We start from the raw sequence: 19,430 nt of genomic DNA on the forward strand, positions 1-19,430 counted from the left end.
CAGAATCGCGATCTGCCCGCACCTATTAACTAGTTAAATTCCGCTGTCAAATGCAGACAGCGGCATTTAACTACCGCTTCCGGCCGGGCGGCCGGAAATAACGGCATCGCGACCCCCGTCACATGATCGGGGGTCGGCGATGCGTCTCCATTGTAACCATAGAGGTCCTAGAGACCTGTGGTCGGCGCTCACAGCACACCTGCATTTCTGCTACATAGCAGCGATCAGCAGATCGCTGCTATGTAGCAGAGGCGATCGCGTTGTGCCTGCTTCTAGCCTCCCAAAAAAAAAAAAAAAAGTTGAAAAAAATGTTAAAAAAATAAAAAAAATATAAAAGTTTAAATCACCCCCCTTTCGCCCCAATCAAAATAAATCAATAAAAAAAATCAAATCTACACATATTTGGTATCGCCGCACTCAGAATCGCCCGATCTATCAATTAAAAAAAAGCATTAACCTGATCGCTAAACAGCGTAGCGGGAAAAAAATTAGAAACACCAGAATTACGTTTTTTGGGTCGCCGCGACATTGCATTAAAATGCAATAACGGGCAATCAAAAGAACGTATCTGCACCGAAATGCTATCATTAAAAACGTCATCTCGGCACGCAAAAAATAAGCCCTCAACCGTCCCCAGATCACGAAAAATGGAGACGCTACGAGTATTAAAAAATGGCTCAAATTTTTTTTTTTTTTTTTAGCAAAGTTTGGAATTTTTTTTCACCACTTAGATAAAAAATAACCTAGTCATGTTAGGTGTCTATGAACTCGTACTGACCTGGAGAATCATAATGGCTGGTCAGTGTTAGCATTTAGTGAACCTAGCAAAAAAGCCAAACAAAAAACAAGTTTGGGATTGCACTTTATTTGCAATTTCACCGCACTTGGAATTTTTTTCCCGTTTTCTAGTACACGACATGCTAAAACCAATGATGTCGTTCAAAAGTACAACTCGTCCCGCAAAAAATAAGCCCTCACATGGCCAAATTGACGGAAAAATAAAAATGTTATGGCTCTGGGAAGGAGGGGAGTGAAAAACGAACACGGAAAAACGAAAAAATCCCATGGTCATGAAGGGGTTAATAAGCGGACACCTGTGAAGGCCCGGCAGCTGCTGTGGATGTAACTGCGCGCTATAGGAGAAATGAATATTCATTGCCAGTGCAGTGAGTACTCCTTTCTCTTTAGCAGCGGGCACAGGCTTTAGCTGCAGCAGCCGACTCCTTCCTCCTGTGACCCGCTGCTCCCCCTCCCTCGACATCTTCTGTCACAATGACTTGTATATAAGCAGAGCAGGGCGTTTTCAGCGCAAAGAAATGTGCTGAAAATCTTGGCTTATACATGAGTTTATACGGTGAGTTAAAAATTGCATCCAATGTCATTACCTCAAACACTACTGCCAAGCATTTAATCCAGTCTCCCCACTGTTTGCCAAACTTGTTAACAACTTTATTAATGTATACTTTTGTGGCATCCTGCTAAGTCTGACACACGCGCGCGCACTCACGCACACACAATATTAGTGTGTGGGCTATTGTGAAGTCTGGTGGATAGCAACCCTGCTCCCCTGGGGTTGAGTGATGCCAAAGATCAAGGAGGCCAGTCAGTGCTTTTGCTGTGCTCACTATCGGGACTACAGCGAAATCTGTATAGCCTCATAGGACCTCATATATACCGTATAGCCTCATAGTGTCCTGCACGGTTCAGAAAGTGCCCAACTGCCAGGCAACGTCAGTTAGGGGTCTGAGACAAGCGATGTCTTGGTACCGTACAATCCTTAGTTGCCGGCGGTGGGAAGAAAGCTGAGGTGCAGTGGATGCCGAGGTCCAGTTTGAGAGAGGTTTTAGTGCACATATAGAGCTATATGCAGTAGGAGTGAGGAGAGCTGCTGCACATTGCCCGAAAAGAGCTGGGTTTATCACACCATGAGGGGCTGTTGGCTCGGTGTACTGAATAACTGTGGAGAGCTTTCATCATCATCATCAACTGTTCCAGTAAAAGCAAGTTTTTGTTTTTTTCTGTTGCACCTGAGGTCTGGACATTGCTTATTGAGATGGGCTGCATCCCTTCCAACACTTTCTTCTTTTTATTATGCTGAGAACGGCTGGCGAGACCACCGTGACTGTTGGCCGCCTTTATGCCCCAGCTAGGTGGAAGCTGACCCAGACATTTTTTTTCTCCATTATGATAGTTCTGGGACTACACAATACAATCTCGTCAATCAAGGGAGGGCTACTTGCTAGCCAGTGTTTAGCAACGTATTCCTTGCATGGTATAGTATTTTAGCTATAGTTAACTGTGCTGGATAAGAATCTCCATTGTCCCCCACTAGACACAAGATTTAGGATTATGGAAATTGGAATATTAAAGACCTCACAAATTAGTCTACCAACATTATCCCATAATTCCCTTGATGGCTTACAAGACTAAAACATATGAGATCTGCTCCTTCTCCACGACAAGGACAACGATCATCAGCCCTGAGACCCATCTGATATAATGCTTTTAGGGTTCTATAAACTCTATGGATCAAAAATAATTGTGACTCCCTCTAGGCTGTTTAAATTGATATTTGCGGTGTTGATTCCAAAACGTCCTCCCATTCCTCCATGGATCATAAACATGTTAATGATATGCAAATTGTGATAAAATTGAAGCAAAGTTAAGAGAAAAAAAATCTTTATTTGCTCTCCCGTATGAGTACCACACATAGAAATTCACACACTTACAAGCCTTGGCATGCTATCATTGAGATTATTAATGGTTATCTGAGCAATATTCCTCCACGCTGGATGCACTTGGTTACACAAATCATCAAAATTTGTTGCTGGCAGCTCCCTTTGCGTTTGCCCATAAGTGACATCCCAGATGTGCTTGGTGGGAAACTAGTCCGCAGGTGCTGTAAGCCATGGTAGCTTGCTTGGGTGACGCAGGTTGCTCACAGTATAATAATAATCTTTATTTTTATATAGCGCTAACATATTCCGCAGCGCTTTACAGGTTGCACACATTATCATCACTGTCCCCGTTGGGGCTCACAATTTAAATTCCCTATCAGTATGTCTTTGGAGTGTGGGAGGAAACCGGAGAACCCGGAGGAAACCCACGCAAACACAGAGAGAACATACAAACTCTTTGCAGATGTTGTCCTTAGTGTGGTTTTAACCCAGGACTCCAGCTCTGCAAGGTTGCTCTGCTAACCACTGCGCCACCGTGCTGCCCACAGTATGCATTTTGTTGAAAATTGACACTTTGGAGAAATGGCTATACTACAGGTTCCGTGATTGCTCCATTCTGTATTTCATGTGAAATTGGTCGTCCAAACCTAAGAAGTCAAACACTGTCTACACAAACCAACAGAAGGCATTTAAACATAAATGGGCTACAAGCCTGATGTCCTGCTACCAGGATTCCACTGACCTCACGCCGCCGCTCTCAGAGGCTATCATGGTGCAAAACAAGAGGGCAATGGAAGACAATCTTCCTCGATGAGTCCAGCTTTTGTTTCGGAATGATGGCTAACGATTCGTCTGTCAACTTCATGCAGAGGCCTTCATCAGGGAATAACACTACAAATGTTATGGTCTAGGATGGCTTAATATATGGTAGCCAGATCCCTTTATTTGTCATTCTGAGTACACTAAAAACTTCGTGTTACATTGATTTGGTCCTGGAGTCGGCAGTACGGCAATTGTCGGAAATTTTCTGATTACGCGCTGCTTAGGTCATCTCCCCTCTACAGCCAATTACAGGCCTAACAAACAGGCAATCCAATCCCTACATGTGTTGCAGCTGTAGAACAGCCTCGAGGCATGCAGCTGTAGGGACTCAATCATTTTATGCGAGCATGCTGAAGACACTTTGTTAGCACACAAGCATGTGAAGATAACACCTTATCACAGCACGTTCACTCATCACTAATGATCGTACCAAACCCTCTTTTCACCACCGACATCCGGTACCGAAACACAAAACTCTTAATTCTGCTCCCTTGCTTTAAAGATGTGCTATATACCAAATATTGAAGGTAGAGTTTGTATTTTATTGATGCAAGTATTTAAAGTCATGATGAACTATTGGTAGTTAAAGGAGCGCATTGGAGATGAGCAGCGCCGATGACGTTACGAGCCCACATAATTGCCATCATGGCAGGTATGTGGGGTCTTAACATCGGCACCACTCCTCCATTGCCAAGTGAGCTGTGCCAGATAAACTTTCAATCTGCCGTACTGTCACAGTTGGTGAAGCCCTGTTTGTCTTGGTTATTAATATATTTGCTAATGGTTTCTTAAATGCAATGAATTATACTTGTGCACATATAAATATTATAATATCTCTTGTCAAGGTGCTCAATCAAGAACTGAAGAATTTGGCGTCTCCTGTGGCCAAGGAGCTTGACTTAGTGAAGTTGATTGTTTCTGACCAGCCGCCACATGTGCCAGCTCAGCTCCTGCGGGCTTTAGAGAAAGATGCAAAGAACTTGGAAAAGTCGCTTAATTCTATCAGGGATATTTCCGAGTCTCGTGTTACACAGCTCCACTCTGTGTTTGAGCGTGAAAAGGTCAGTGTTAAGTATGGACCAGGGCCTCTGATACCACTGCTAAGTTTTAGGCTTTGTTAAAGAACTAGCCAATCTTCAAGGCTTTATATATGTTTTCTAACTAGTGTATATCATGTTCTCTATAGGGGAAGGTGTGTGCTGAGCATCAGGAGCTGGAAGGTAAACTGCAGACTCTTTTGCAGAGGGTAAAGGAGATCTCACACACTCTTGACTGCCAAAAGATGAGAGATTTTGGATCAGAACCTACTGGAGGCGAAGAGATGATCATAGAGGTAATTCTTTATATTTGCAGCGTGTTTCTAACAAATGTGTTCTGAAGCGATTTTCTAGCTCTTCTCCCATTGATGGGTATTCCTGTCTGTTCCCCTGCTGTGCAGGAAGCTGCAGCTATCTGTAATAATGTGAATGCTGCTGTTCCTTGCACAGCAAATGTGAGAAGAAACTGTGACGTGCCCATTAATTAGAATATTGGGGATCCCAGAGCTCAGACTCCCACCATTAAAGGGTGTTTCTATTACTACTACTACTATCATCAGTGTAAGAAGGATCCCATGCCGGTCCTTTTTGTTCTGTTCGAGCCACCATGGGGCCGATTTTTACACTAAATAAGTGGTGGACAACCCCTTTCAAAGTGATGGCAGGACATGGCCTTATGTCGTCATTTTATGCCATTTTATCTTGCAGTTACAGCGTGTGTCACTATTGTACTATTGCTTTATCACTCCTTTCCCCCCCATTAATACTTTCAGGTCATACTTGCCATTTTTGTAAGATAATAAATGCTCCTGCTATTACCCACCTCTTTTCTTTTATAATAGAATTTGAAGCAACCGGTGGCAGACATTCGGGTTGATCTAGAGGACATTGCTTATGACGTCCAGCTATTTATTTCTGAGCAAGCCCAAGATTTGTCACCACAACAAAGTCGTACACTGCTTCATCTTCTGAATGAGCTGCAGAAATCTTTTCGGGAGGCTTCGGAAAGATTATTAGCTCAGAGTGAAGTTCTGCAGTTCTGTGAACGACAGGTGAAATCCAGCACGAGACCTAAGCTTAAACCGCATGCTTGCTTACCTGTCATATACCGCTTACCAGCTGAACAGAGGCCTGGATAGGATGACCCTAGGGAGGAAACCCATGCTTTAGTCTCTAATATTTCGTCTAGTCTCTTTTAGATGTTCTAGAGTATGGAGGGGCTGAAGAGCTGAGCTTTCCATGTGCATAGCCGTCATCGGTGTCCAAAAGCAGCAGCCAGAGATGAGCTCCAATTGCTGCTGTCAATCATTTAAACGCCACCATCAATCTCTAACAGTAGTGTTGATATGGAACACATGCCGTTGCTTGTGCGTACAGGCTCCTTTCACCTGAGTTTCATAGGAGACCAAGAATTTCACTATATACTGCAATACTATGGTCTTGCAGTATGTGGGATAAGGAATTGGATGATCGCAGGCTCAGTTCCCTTAAGTGGACTAAAAAATAAGTCTTTAACACCTTCCCGCCGCGGCCTTTTTTCGTTTTTATGTTTTCGTTTTTCACTCCCCTCCTTCCCAGAGCCATAGCTTTTTTTATTTTTCCGTCAATATGGCCATGTGAGGGCTTATTTTTTGCGGGACGAGTTGTACTTTTGAATGACACCATTGGTTTTACCATGTCTTGTACTAGAAAACGGGAAAAAAATTCCAAGTGTGGTGAAATTGCAAAAAAAAGTGCAAGCCCACACTTGTTTTTTGATTGGCTTTTTTGCTAGCTTCACTAAATGCTAAAACTGAGCTGCCATTATGATTCTCCAGGTCATTACGAGTTCATAGACACCTAACATGTCTAGGTTCTTTATTATCTAAGTGGAGAAAAAAAATTTGAAACTTTGCTAAAAAGAAAATGCCATTTTCCGATACCTGTAGCGTCTCCATTTTTCGAGATCTGGGGTCGGGTGAGGGCTTATTTTTTGCGTGCTGACCTGTCGCTTTTAATTATATCACTTTTGTGCAGATACGTTCTTTTGATCGGCCGTTATTGCGTTTTAATGCAATGTCGAGGCGTCCAAAAAAACTTAATTCTGGCGTTTCAAATTTTTTCTCGCTACACGGTATAGCGATCAGGTTAATCCTTTTTTTCATTGATTGGGCAATTCTTTTTTATTGTTTTATTTTGAATGGGGCGAAAGGGGGGTGATTTAAACTATTATATATTTTTTATTTTTTTTCTTCATATTTTTAAAAACATTTTTTTATATACTTGTGCCATTCTTCAATAGCCTCCATGGGAGGCTAGCAGCTGGCACCACTCGATCAGCTCTGCTACATAGCAGCGATCATCAGATCGCTGCTATGTAGCAGAATTGCAGGTGTGCTGTGAGCGCCGACCACAGGGGGGTGCTCACAGCAGGCCGGCATCAGTAACCATAGAGGTCTCAAGGACCTCTATGGTTACCATCCTGATACATCACCGACCCCCGATCATGTGACGGGGGTCGACGATGAGGTCATTTCCGGCCGGAAGCGCCGGTTAAATGCCGCTGTCAGCGTTTGACAGCGGCATTTAACAGGTTAATAGCGGCGGGTGGATCGCGATTTCACCCGCCGCTATTGCGCGCACATGTCAGCTGTACAAAACAGCTGACATGTCGCGACTTTGATGTGGGTTCAGCGCCGCAGCTCACATCAAAGCAGGGGACTCGACATGCACGGTACTAGTACTGCGCATTTCGGGAAGGGGTTAAACCAAAAAAAGGAAAAATATAAAAATTTTAATAATCCCCCTTTCCTTACCTTCATTAAAATAAAGAAATAAAAAATATGAAAAACTAACTTCTTTAGTATTACCGGATTCATGGGGATGGTGTTTATCAAAATCTAAAAATAGTTTGGATTTTTCGTTCACCACTTCTCCCTAAAAAATGGAGTATTAACCAATCAGAAGTTTATTTATATATATATATATATATATATATATATATATATTCTTCAAATTAGATTTAATATAATTATAATCATAAGCTCGCTATTCAAGAAAGGAAGCCCTTACACAGTATAATTGACAGAAAAAAAAATGTCACCGTTCTTAAAAAATGGTTTCACACACCCGAATTTTTTTTCTTTTTATTCAAACGTTTGAATTTTTTTCCCCTCGAATAATAAAAAAAATATCTGTTCAAGTTTTGCTATATGCATAATTTTACTGAACTGGAAATTGAGGATTCAGAATTATTTTTGCCAGAAAATAAATGTTGTTAAAAACAATACTCAAAAAAACAATGGTGGAATTGCATTTTATTTTCACAATTTCACTGCACGTGAAATTATTTTCCCATTTTTACCATTGCATTGAATGTTAAAAGGAATGGTGTCATTTAAAACTACAAGAAAATAAACCCTCATACCGCTATGTTGATGACAAAGTAAAACCGTTATGGATCTTGGACTGAAAGAAGGAAGAATCAAAAGTGCAAAACGTTACAAATTAATCCGGTCCTTAGGCGCTAGAATTCAGTCCATAAACGTGATTTTCTTCATCTATTCTCCGCTGGATTACATTTCTAGATTATAATTTTCCATAAGATTGTACTTTTTTCAGCATATCCTCCTCTTTGCTTTCTAGCCTATAGATCTACTTTTTTCATGCTATAGAAAAACAATCGTCAGTGTCCGGTTCCTGTTTTATATCAATGTTCACTTGCTGTATTAACCTGGTCCTTAAGCTGCCTGAGATGTGTTTGTGTTTAACCTCTTGTTTGCTTTGCTTTTCCAGGTTTCTCCCCTCTAACAGTGAAGGATTTCCTGCTCAGCTTGATACTGTTGTTAACACCGATATATCCTCTGTATGGTTACTTATTTGGCTAGGGCCCTTTTGGTGTTTATGAAAGGGACACATCGTGCTCATGTACTAGGCAGGGACGTGTGGGACAGGGAAGAAGGCTACGGACCATACAGATTCTAGGCTGCGGTCATTGACTGAAGTGCTGGTATCTGTGAGCTCTGTGCCTCAGGTATGTTGGTACACTCACAATCTTTATTTCTGTGCAGACTCTTCAGGAGCAGCAGGTGGCGTGTGCCCAGGATCTAGAAGCATTGAGCTCATGGGCTGAACAAATCGAAAAAGCTGTGAATGATCACAAGACTAATGCCAGCTCTCAGGACCTCTCCAGTCTTCAGGATCAGTACCAGAGCATGCAGGTGACACATTACTCTTACTACTGCTAACGTTTCACTTGATTTTTATAGCACATTAAAGGGAATCTGTCACCAGATTTTTGCCAATAATCTGGGAGTAGCCTAATGTAGAGACTGGTAAACCCTGATTCCAGTGATGTCACTTACTGAGCGCTTGGCTTAAGTTTCTAGAAAATCACAGCAGGAGATTATCACTAGAAGAACAGTAAACCTGCTGCCAGGTAGTTCTCCATATTCGTAAACTCGATGTAACCCCGCCACTGACCTGCAGCTTACTGTGCATAGGCAGAAAGCTGCCAATCCGTGTTGTGGGTGGGGTCATTCAAAGCTCCGTATTTAGCGAAGTAGATGATCTGTAGCAGATTAAAAAGTAATTTTATCAAAACTGCAGCAAGCATCACTGGAATCAGGCTCTCTGACCCTACATCATCAGTTGGGTAGCACAATCCTGCTGACAGCTTCCCGTTACAAATGCTTAACATTTTGTGTTCCTTTTTCCAAAAAGAATCTCCATAAGGATGTCCAAGCTGGAGCTTGCCAATTTTTAAGTGCTATCAAAGCAGCAGAGAGCTTCCTTGAACAGAACAGAAGCAAAATGAATCCTGAAGAACTAGAGGCCTTCCAAAGAAAGTTGCAGAAGGCGAAGGAACAGTATCAGTCTGTGGTTGAAAAAACAGGGGAGACGGAAAAACAGCTGGAGTCTGCCGTGAGCACGGCTGTCTTAGAGGAAACCAAAAAGGTATCACATGGAGTCATTTATTGGTGATGACTTTGTCTAGGCTCCTGAGACAAGTGTGTATAAGCTGGTGATATGTATGGCCAGGCTGTGGTTATATAGCTGGGGATATGTATGGCCAGGCTGTGGTTATATAGCTGGTGATATGTATGGCCAGGCTGTGCTTATATAGCTGGTGATATGTATGGCCAGGCTGTGCTTATATAGCTGGTGATATGTATGGCCAGGCTCCGCTTATATAGCTGGTGATATGTATGGCCAGGCTGTGGTTATATAGCTGGTGATATGTATGGCCAGGCTGTGGTTATATAGCTGGTGATATGTATGGCCAGGCTGTGCTTATATAGCTGGTGATATGTATGGCCAGGCTGTGCTTATATAGCTGGTGATATGTATGGCCAGGCTCTGCTTATATAGCTGGTGATATGTATGGCCAGGCTCTGCTTATATAGCTGGTGATATGTATGGCCAGGCTGTGGTTATATAGCTGGTGATATGTATGGCCAGGCTGTGCTTATATAGCTAGGGATATGTATGGCCAGGCTCTGCTTATATAGCTGGTGATATGTATGGCCAGGCTCTGCTTATATAGCTGGGGATATGTATGGCCAGGCTCTGCTTATATAGCTGGTGATATGTATGGCCAGGCTCTGCTTATATAGCTGGGGATATGTATGGCCAGGCTGTAGTTATATAGCTGGTGATATGTATGGCCAGGCTCTGCTTATATAGCTGGTGATATGTATGGCCAGGCTGTGGTTATATAGCTGGTGATATGTATGGCCAGGCTGTGGTTATATAGCTGGTGATATGTATGGCCAGGCTGTGCTTATATAGCTGGTGATATGTATGGCCAGGCTGTGCTTATATAGCTGGTGATATGTATGGCCAGGCTGTGGTTATATAGCTGGTGATATGTATGGCCAGGCTCTGCTTATATAGCTGGTGATATGTATGGCCAGGCTCCGCTTATATAGCTGGTGATATGTATGGCCAGGCTGTGGTTATATAGCTGGTGATATGTATGGCCAGGCTCTGCTTATATAGCTGGTGATATGTATGGCCAGGCTCTGCTTATATAGCTGGTGATATGTATGGCCAGGCTCCGCTTATATAGCTGGTGATATGTATGGCCAGGCTGTGCTTATATAGCTGGTGATATGTATGGCCAGGCTCTGCTTATATAGCTGGTGATATGTATGGCCAGGCTCTGCTTATATAGCTGGTGATATGTATGGCCAGGCTCCGCTTATATAGCTGGTGATATGTATGGCCAGGCTGTGGTTATATAGCTGGTGATATGTATGGCCAGGCTGTGGTTATATAGCTGGTGATATGTATGGCCAGGCTGTGCTTATATAGCTGGTGATATGTATGGCCAGGCTGTGCTTATATAGCTGGTGATATGTATGGCCAGGCTCTGCTTATATAGCTGGTGATATGTATGGCCAGGCTCTGCTTATATAGCTGGTGATATGTATGGCCAGGCTGTGGTTATATAGCTGGTGATATGTATGGCCAGGCTGTGCTTATATAGCTAGGGATATGTATGGCCAGGCTCTGCTTATATAGCTGGTGATATGTATGGCCAGGCTCTGCTTATATAGCTGGGGATATGTATGGCCAGGCTCTGCTTATATAGCTGGTGATATGTATGGCCAGGCTCTGCTTATATAGCTGGGGATATGTATGGCCAGGCTGTAGTTATATAGCTGGTGATATGTATGGCCAGGCTCTGCTTATATAGCTGGGGATATGTATGGCCAGGCTGTGCTTATATAGCTGGTGATATGTATGGCCAGGCTCTGCTTATATAGCTGGTGATATGTATGGCCAGGCTGTGCTTATATAGCTGGTGATATGTATGGCCAGGCTCTGCTTATATAGCTGGTGATATGTATGGCCAGGCTGTGCTTATATTGCTGGGGATATGTATGGCCAGGCTGTGCTTATATAGCTGGTGATATGTATGGCCAGGCTGTGCTTATATAGCTGGTGATATGTATGGCCAGGCTCTGCTTATATAGCTGGTGATATGTATGGCCAGGCTCTGCTTATATTGCTGGTGATATGTATGGCCAGGCTCTGCTTATATAGCTGGTGATATGTATGGCCAGGCTGTGCTTATATAGCTGGTGATATGTATGGCCAGGCTGTGCTTATATTGCTGGGGATATGTATGGCCAGGCTCTGCTTATATAGCTGGGGATATGTATGGCCAGGCTGTGCTTATATTGCTGGGGATATGTATGGCCAGGCTGTGCTTATATAGCTGGTGATATGTATGGCCAGGCTGTGCTTATATACAGTGGGGCAAAAAAGTATTTAGTCAGTCAGCAATAGTGCAAGTTCCACCACTTAAAAAGATGAGAGGCGTCTGTAATTTACATCATAGGTAGACCTCAACTATGGGAGACAAACTGAGAAAAAAAAATCCAGAAAATCACATTGTCTGTTTTTTTAACATTTTATTTGCATATTATGGTGGAAAATAAGTATTTGGTCAGAAACAAACAATCAAGATTTCTGGCTCTCACAGACCTGTAACTTCTTCTTTAAGAGTCTCCTCTTTCCTCCACTCATTACCTGTAGTAATGGCACCTGTTTAAACTTGTTATCAGTATAAAAAGACACCCGTGCACACCCTCAAACAGTCTGACTCCAAACTCCACTATGGTGAAGACCAAAGAGCTGTCAAAGGACACCAGAAACAAAATTGTAGCCCTGCACCAGGCTGGGAAGACTGAATCTGCAATAGCCAACCAGCTTGGAGTGAAGAAATCAACAGTGGGAGCAATAATTTGAAAATGGAAGACATACAAGACCACTGATAATCTCCCTCGATCTGGGGCTCCACGCAAAATCCCACCCCGTGGGGTCAGAATGATCACAAGAACGGTGAGCAAAAATCCCAGAACGACGCGGGGGGACCTAGTGAATGAACTGCAGAGAGCTGGGACCAATGTAACAAGGCCTACCATAAGTAACACACTACGCCACCATGGACTCAGATCCTGCAGTGCCAGACGTTTCCCACTGCTTAAGCCAGTACATGTCCGGGCCCGTCTGAAGTTTGCTAGAGAGCATTTGGATGATCCAGAGGAGTTTTGGGAGAATGTCCTATGGTCTGATGAAACCAAACTGGAACTGTTTGGTAGAAACACAACTTGTCGTGTTTGGAGGAAAAAGAATACTGAGTTGCATCCATCAAACACCATACCTACTGTAAAGCATGGTGGTGGAAACATCATGCTTTGGGGCTGTTTCTCTGCAAAGGGGCCAGGACGACTGATCCGGGTACATGAAAGAATAAATGGGGCCATGTATTGTGAGATTTTGAGTGCAAACCTCCTTCCATCAGCAAGGGCATTGAAGATGAAACGTGGCTGGGTCTTTCAACATGACAATGATCCAAAGCACACCGCCAGGGCAACGAAGGAGTGGCTTCGTAAGAAGCATTTCAAGGTCCTGGAGTGGCCTAGCCAGTCTCCAGATCTCAACCCTATAGAAAACCTTTGGAGGGAGTTGAAAGTCCGTGTTTCCAAGCGAAAAGCCAAAAACATCACTGCTCTAGAGGAGATCTGCATGGAGGAATGGGCCAACATACCAACAACAGTGTGTGGCAACCTTGTGAAGACTTACAGAAAACGTTTGACCTCTGTCATTGCCAACAAAGGATATATTACAAAGTATTGAGATGAAATTTTGTTTCTGACCAAATACTTATTTTCCACCATAATATGCAAATAAAATGTTAAAAAAACAGACAATGTGATTTTCTGGATTTTTTTTTCTCAGTTTGTCTCCCATAGTTGAGGTCTACCTATGATGTAAATTACAGACGCCTCTCATCTTTTTAAGTGGTGGAACTTGCACTATTGCTGACTGACTAAATACTTTTTTGCCCCACTGTAGCTGGTGATATGTATGGCCAGGCTCTGCTTATATAGCTGGTGATATGTATGGCCAGGCTGTGCTTATATTGCTGGGGATATGTATGGCCAGGCTGTGCTTATATAGCTGGTGATATGTATGGCCAGGCTCTGCTTATATAGCTGGTGATATGTATGGCCAGGCTCTGCTTATATAGCTGGTGATATGTATGGCCAGGCTGTGCTTATATTGCTGGGGATATGTATGGCCAGGCTCTGCTTATATAGCTGGTGATATGTATGGCCAGGCTGTGCTTATATAGCTGGTGATATGTATGGCCAGGCTCTGCTTATATAGCTGGTGATATGTATGGCCAGGCTCTGCTTATATAGCTGGGGATATGTATGGCCAGGCTCTGCTTATATAGCTGGGGATATGTATGGCCAGGCTGTGCTTATATAGCTGGTGATATGTATGGCCAGGCTGTGCTTATATAGCTGGGGATATGTATGGCCAGGCTCTGCTTATATAGCTGGTGATATGTATGGCCAGGCTCTGCTTATATAGCTGGTGATATGTATGGCCAGGCTCTGCTTATATAGCTGGTGATATGTATGGCCAGGCTCTGCTTATATAGCTGGTGATATGTATGGCCAGGCTCTGCTTATATAGCTGGGGATATGTATGGCCAGGCTGTGCTTATATAGCTGGTGATATGTATGGCCAGGCTGTGCTTATATAGCTGGTGATATGTATGGCCAGGCTCCGCTTATATAGCTGGTGATATGTATGGCCAGGCTCCGCTTATATAGCTGGTGATATGTATGGCCAGGCTCTGCTTATATAGCTGGTGATATGTATGGCCAGGCTCCGCTTATATAGCTGGTGATATGTATGGCCAGGCTGTGCTTATATAGCTGGTGATATGTATGGCCAGGCTCCGCTTATATAGCTGGTGATATGTATGGCCAGGCTGTGCTTATATAGCTGGTGATATGTATGGCCAGGCTCCGCTTATATAGCTGGGGATATGTATGGCCAGGCTGTGCTTATATAGCTGGGGATATGTATGGCCAGGCTCTGCTTATATTGCTGGTGATATGTATGGCCAGGCTGTGGTTATATAGCTGGTGATATGTATGGCCAGGCTGTGCTTATATAGCTGGTGATATGAATGGCCAGGCTCTGCTTATATAGCTGGGGATATGTATGGCCAGGCTGTGCTTATATAGCTGGGGATATGTATGGCCAGGCTGTGCTTATATAGCTGGGGATATGTATGGCCAGGCTGTGCTTATATAGCTGGTGATATGTATGGCCAGGCTCTGCTTATATAGCTGGTGATATGTATGGCCAGGCTCTGCTTATATAGCTGGTGATATGTATGGCCAGGCTGTGCTTATATAGCTAGGGATATGTATGGCCAGGCTGTGCTTATATAGCTGGTGATATGTATGGCCAGGCTGTGCTTATATAGCTGGTGATATGTATGGCCAGGCTGTGCTTATATTGCTGGGGATATGTATGGCCAGGCTCTGCTTATATAGCTGGGGATATGTATGGCCAGGCTGTGCTTATATAGCTGGTGATATGTATGGCCAGGCTCTGCTTATATAGCTGGTGATATGTATGGCCAGGCTGTGCTTATATTGCTGGTGATATGTATGGCCAGGCTCTGCTTATATAGCTGGTGATATGTATGGCCAGGCTCTGCTTATATAGCTGGTGATATGTATGGCCAGGCTGTGCTTATATAGCTGGTGATATGTATGGCCAGGCTGTGCTTATATAGCTGGTGATATGTATGGCCAGGCTGTGCTTATATTGCTGGGGATATGTATGGCCAGGCTCTGCTTATATAGCTGGGGATATGTATGGCCAGGCTCTGCTTATATAGCTGGTGATATGTATGGCCAGGCTCTGCTTATATAGCTGGTGATATGTATGGCCAGGCTGTGCTTATATAGCTGGTGATATGTATGGCCAGGCTCTGCTTATATTGCTGGGGATATGTATGGCCAGGCTCTGCTTATATAGCTGGTGATATGTATGGCCAGGCTCTGCTTATATAGCTGGTGATATGTATGGCCAGGCTCTGCTTATATAGCTGGTGATATGTATGGCCAGGCTGTGCTTATATAGCTGGGGATATGTATGGCCAGGCTGTGCTTATATTGCTGGTGATATGTATGGCCAGGCTCTGCTTATATAGCTGGTGATATGTATGGCCAGGCTCTGCTTATATAGCTGGTGATATGTATGGCCAGGCTGTGCTTATATAGCTGGTGATATGTATGGCCAGGCTGTGCTTATATAGCTGGTGATATGTATGGCCAGGCTGTGCTTATATTGCTGGGGATATGTATGGCCAGGCTCTGCTTATATAGCTGGGGATATGTATGGCCAGGCTCTGCTTATATAGCTGGTGATATGTATGGCCAGGCTCTGCTTATATAGCTGGTGATATGTATGGCCAGGCTGTGCTTATATTGCTGGGGATATGTATGGCCAGGCTCTGCTTATATAGCTGGGGATATGTATGGCCAGGCTCTGCTTATATAGCTGGTGATATGTATGGCCAGGCTGTGCTTATATAGCTGGTGATATGTATGGCCAGGCTGTGCTTATATAGCTGGTGATATGTATGGCCAGGCTGTGCTTATATAGCTGGTGATATGTATGGCCAGGCTGTGCTTATATAGCTGGTGATATGTATGGCCAGGCTGTGCTTATATAGCTGGTGATATGTATGGCCAGGCTCTGCTTATATAGCTGGGGATATGTATGGCCAGGCTGTGCTTATATAGCTGGTGATATGTATGGCCAGGCTGTGCTTATATAGCTGGTGATATGTATGGCCAGGCTCTGCTTATATAGCTGGTGATATGTATGGCCAGGCTGTGCTTATATAGCTGGTGATATGTATGGCCAGGCTGTGCTTATATAGCTGGTGATATGTATGGCCAGGCTGTGCTTATATAGCTGGTGATATGTATGGCCAGGCTCTGCTTATATAGCTGGGGATATGTATGGCCAGGCTGTGCTTATATAGCTGGTGATATGTATGGCCAGGCTCTGCTTATATTGCTGGGGATATGTATGGCCAGGCTCTGCTTATATAGCTGGTGATATGTATGGCCAGGCTGTGGTTATATAGCTGGTGATATGTATGGCCAGGCTGTGCTTATATAGCTGGTGATATGTATGGCCAGGCTGTGGTTATATAGCTGGTGATATGTATGGCCAGGCTCTGCTTATATAGCTGGTGATATGTATGGCCAGGCTGTGCTTATATAGCTGGTGATATGTATGGCCAGGCTGTGGTTATATAGCTGGTGATATGTATGGCCAGGCTGTGCTTATATAGCTGGTGATATGTATGGCCAGGCTCTGCTTATATAGCTGGTGATATGTATGGCCAGGCTGTGCTTATATAGCTGGTGATATGTATGGCCAGGCTCTGCTTATATAGCTGGTGATATGTATGGCCAGGCTGTGCTTATATAGCTGGTGATATGTATGGCCAGGCTGTGCTTATATTGCTGGGGATATGTATGGCCAGGCTCTGCTTATATAGCTGGGGATATGTATGGCCAGGCTCTGCTTATATAGCTGGTGATATGTATGGCCAGGCTCTGCTTATATAGCTGGTGATATGTATGGCCAGGCTGTGCTTATATAGCTGGTGATATGTATGGCCAGGCTCTGCTTATATTGCTGGGGATATGTATGGCCAGGCTCTGCTTATATAGCTGGTGATATGTATGGCCAGGCTCTGCTTATATAGCTGGTGATATGTATGGCCAGGCTCTGCTTATATAGCTGGTGATATGTATGGCCAGGCTGTGCTTATATAGCTGGGGATATGTATGGCCAGGCTGTGCTTATATTGCTGGTGATATGTATGGCCAGGCTCTGCTTATATAGCTGGTGATATGTATGGCCAGGCTCTGCTTATATAGCTGGTGATATGTATGGCCAGGCTGTGCTTATATAGCTGGTGATATGTATGGCCAGGCTGTGCTTATATAGCTGGTGATATGTATGGCCAGGCTGTGCTTATATTGCTGGGGATATGTATGGCCAGGCTCTGCTTATATAGCTGGGGATATGTATGGCCAGGCTCTGCTTATATAGCTGGTGATATGTATGGCCAGGCTCTGCTTATATAGCTGGTGATATGTATGGCCAGGCTGTGCTTATATTGCTGGGGATATGTATGGCCAGGCTCTGCTTATATAGCTGGGGATATGTATGGCCAGGCTCTGCTTATATAGCTGGGGATATGTATGGCCAGGCTCTGCTTATATAGCTGGTGATATGTATGGCCAGGCTGTGCTTATATAGCTGGTGATATGTATGGCCAGGCTGTGCTTATATAGCTGGTGATATGTATGGCCAGGCTGTGCTTATATAGCTGGTGATATGTATGGCCAGGCTGTGCTTATATAGCTGGTGATATGTATGGCCAGGCTGTGCTTATATAGCTGGTGATATGTATGGCCAGGCTCTGCTTATATAGCTGGGGATATGTATGGCCAGGCTGTGCTTATATAGCTGGTGATATGTATGGCCAGGCTGTGCTTATATAGCTGGTGATATGTATGGCCAGGCTGTGCTTATATAGCTGGTGATATGTATGGCCAGGCTGTGGTTATATAGCTGGTGATATGTATGGCCAGGCTCTGCTTATATAGCTGGTGATATGTATGGCCAGGCTGTGCTTATATAGCTGGTGATATGTATGGCCAGGCTGTGGTTATATAGCTGGTGATATGTATGGCCAGGCTCTGCTTATATTGCTGGGGATATGTATGGCCAGGCTGTGCTTATATAGCTGGTGATATGTATGGCCAGGCTCTGCTTATATTGCTGGGGATATGTATGGCCAGGCTCTGCTTATATAGCTGGTGATATGTATGGCCAGGCTGTGCTTATATAGCTGGGGATATGTATGGCCAGGCTCTGCTTATATTGCTGGGGATATGTATGGCCAGGCTGTGGTTATATAGCTGGTGATATGTATGGCCAGGCTGTGCTTATATAGCTGGTGATATGTATGGCCAGGCTCTGCTTATATAGCTGGTGATATGTATGGCCAGGCTGTGCTTATATAGCTGGGGATATGTATGGCCAGGCTGTGCTTATATAGCTGGTGATATGTATGGCCAGGCTCTGCTTATATAGCTGGTGATATGTATGGCCAGGCTGTGCTTATATAGCTGGGGATATGTATGGCCAGGCTCTGCTTATATTGCTGGGGATATGTATGGCCAGGCTGTGGTTATATAGCTGGTGATATGTATGGCCAGGCTCTGCTTATATAGCTGGTGATATGTATGGCCAGGCTGTGCTTATATAGCTGGTGATATGTATGGCCAGGCTGTGCTTATATAGCTGGTGATATGTATGGCCAGGCTCTGCTTATATAGCTGGTGATATGTATGGCCAGGCTGTGCTTATATAGCTGGTGATATGTATGGCCAGGCTCTGCTTATATAGCTGGTGATATGTATGGCCAGGCTGTGCTTATATAGCTGGGGATATGTATGGCCAGGCTCTGCTTATATTGCTGGGGATATGTATGGCCAGGCTGTGGTTATATAGCTGGTGATATGTATGGCCAGGCTGTGCTTATATAGCTGGTGATATGTATGGCCAGGCTCTGCTTATATAGCTGGTGATATGTATGGCCAGGCTGTGCTTATATAGCTGGGGATATGTATGGCCAGGCTGTGCTTATATTGCTGGTGATATGTATGGCCAGGCTCTGCTTATATAGCTGGTGATATGTATGGCCAGGCTCTGCTTATATAGCTGGTGATATGTATGGCCAGGCTCTGCTTATATAGCTGGTGATATGTATGGCCAGGCTGTGCTTATATAGCTGGTGATATGTATGGCCAGGCTCTGCTTATATAGCTGGTGATATGTATGGCCAGGCTGTGCTTATATAGCTGGGGATATGTATGGCCAGGCTCTGCTTATATTGCTGGGGATATGTATGGCCAGGCTGTGGTTATATAGCTGGTGATATGTATGGCCAGGCTGTGCTTATATAGCTGGTGATATGTATGGCCAGGCTCTG

At 44.1% G+C, this 19,430-nt stretch overlaps 1 protein-coding gene across 20 annotated transcripts in view; it reads left to right on the forward strand.

The window, feature by feature from the left end:
* Window positions 1-19,430, forward strand: part of MACF1 (microtubule actin crosslinking factor 1) — a 343,633-nt gene that overhangs the window by 171,284 nt on the left and 152,919 nt on the right. For 15 of the 20 annotated variants that reach the window (XM_069757084.1, XM_069757099.1, XM_069757094.1 and 12 more), the window contains 5 exons: window positions 4,346-4,561; window positions 4,687-4,833; window positions 5,380-5,589; window positions 8,587-8,736; window positions 9,239-9,472. In XM_069757084.1, the coding sequence (XP_069613185.1) occupies window positions 4,346-4,561; window positions 4,687-4,833; window positions 5,380-5,589; window positions 8,587-8,736; window positions 9,239-9,472 (957 nt within the window). The remainder of the gene's footprint in view (window positions 1-4,345; window positions 4,562-4,686; window positions 4,834-5,379; window positions 5,590-8,586; window positions 8,737-9,238; window positions 9,473-19,430) is intronic. The other 5 variants (XM_069757096.1, XM_069757097.1, XM_069757092.1 and 2 more) reach the window with 1 other exon arrangement.

The sequence above is a fragment of the Ranitomeya imitator genome, chromosome 3 (assembly GCF_032444005.1).
Source record: "Ranitomeya imitator isolate aRanImi1 chromosome 3, aRanImi1.pri, whole genome shotgun sequence".
Lineage (NCBI taxonomy): Eukaryota > Metazoa > Chordata > Amphibia > Anura > Dendrobatidae > Ranitomeya > Ranitomeya imitator.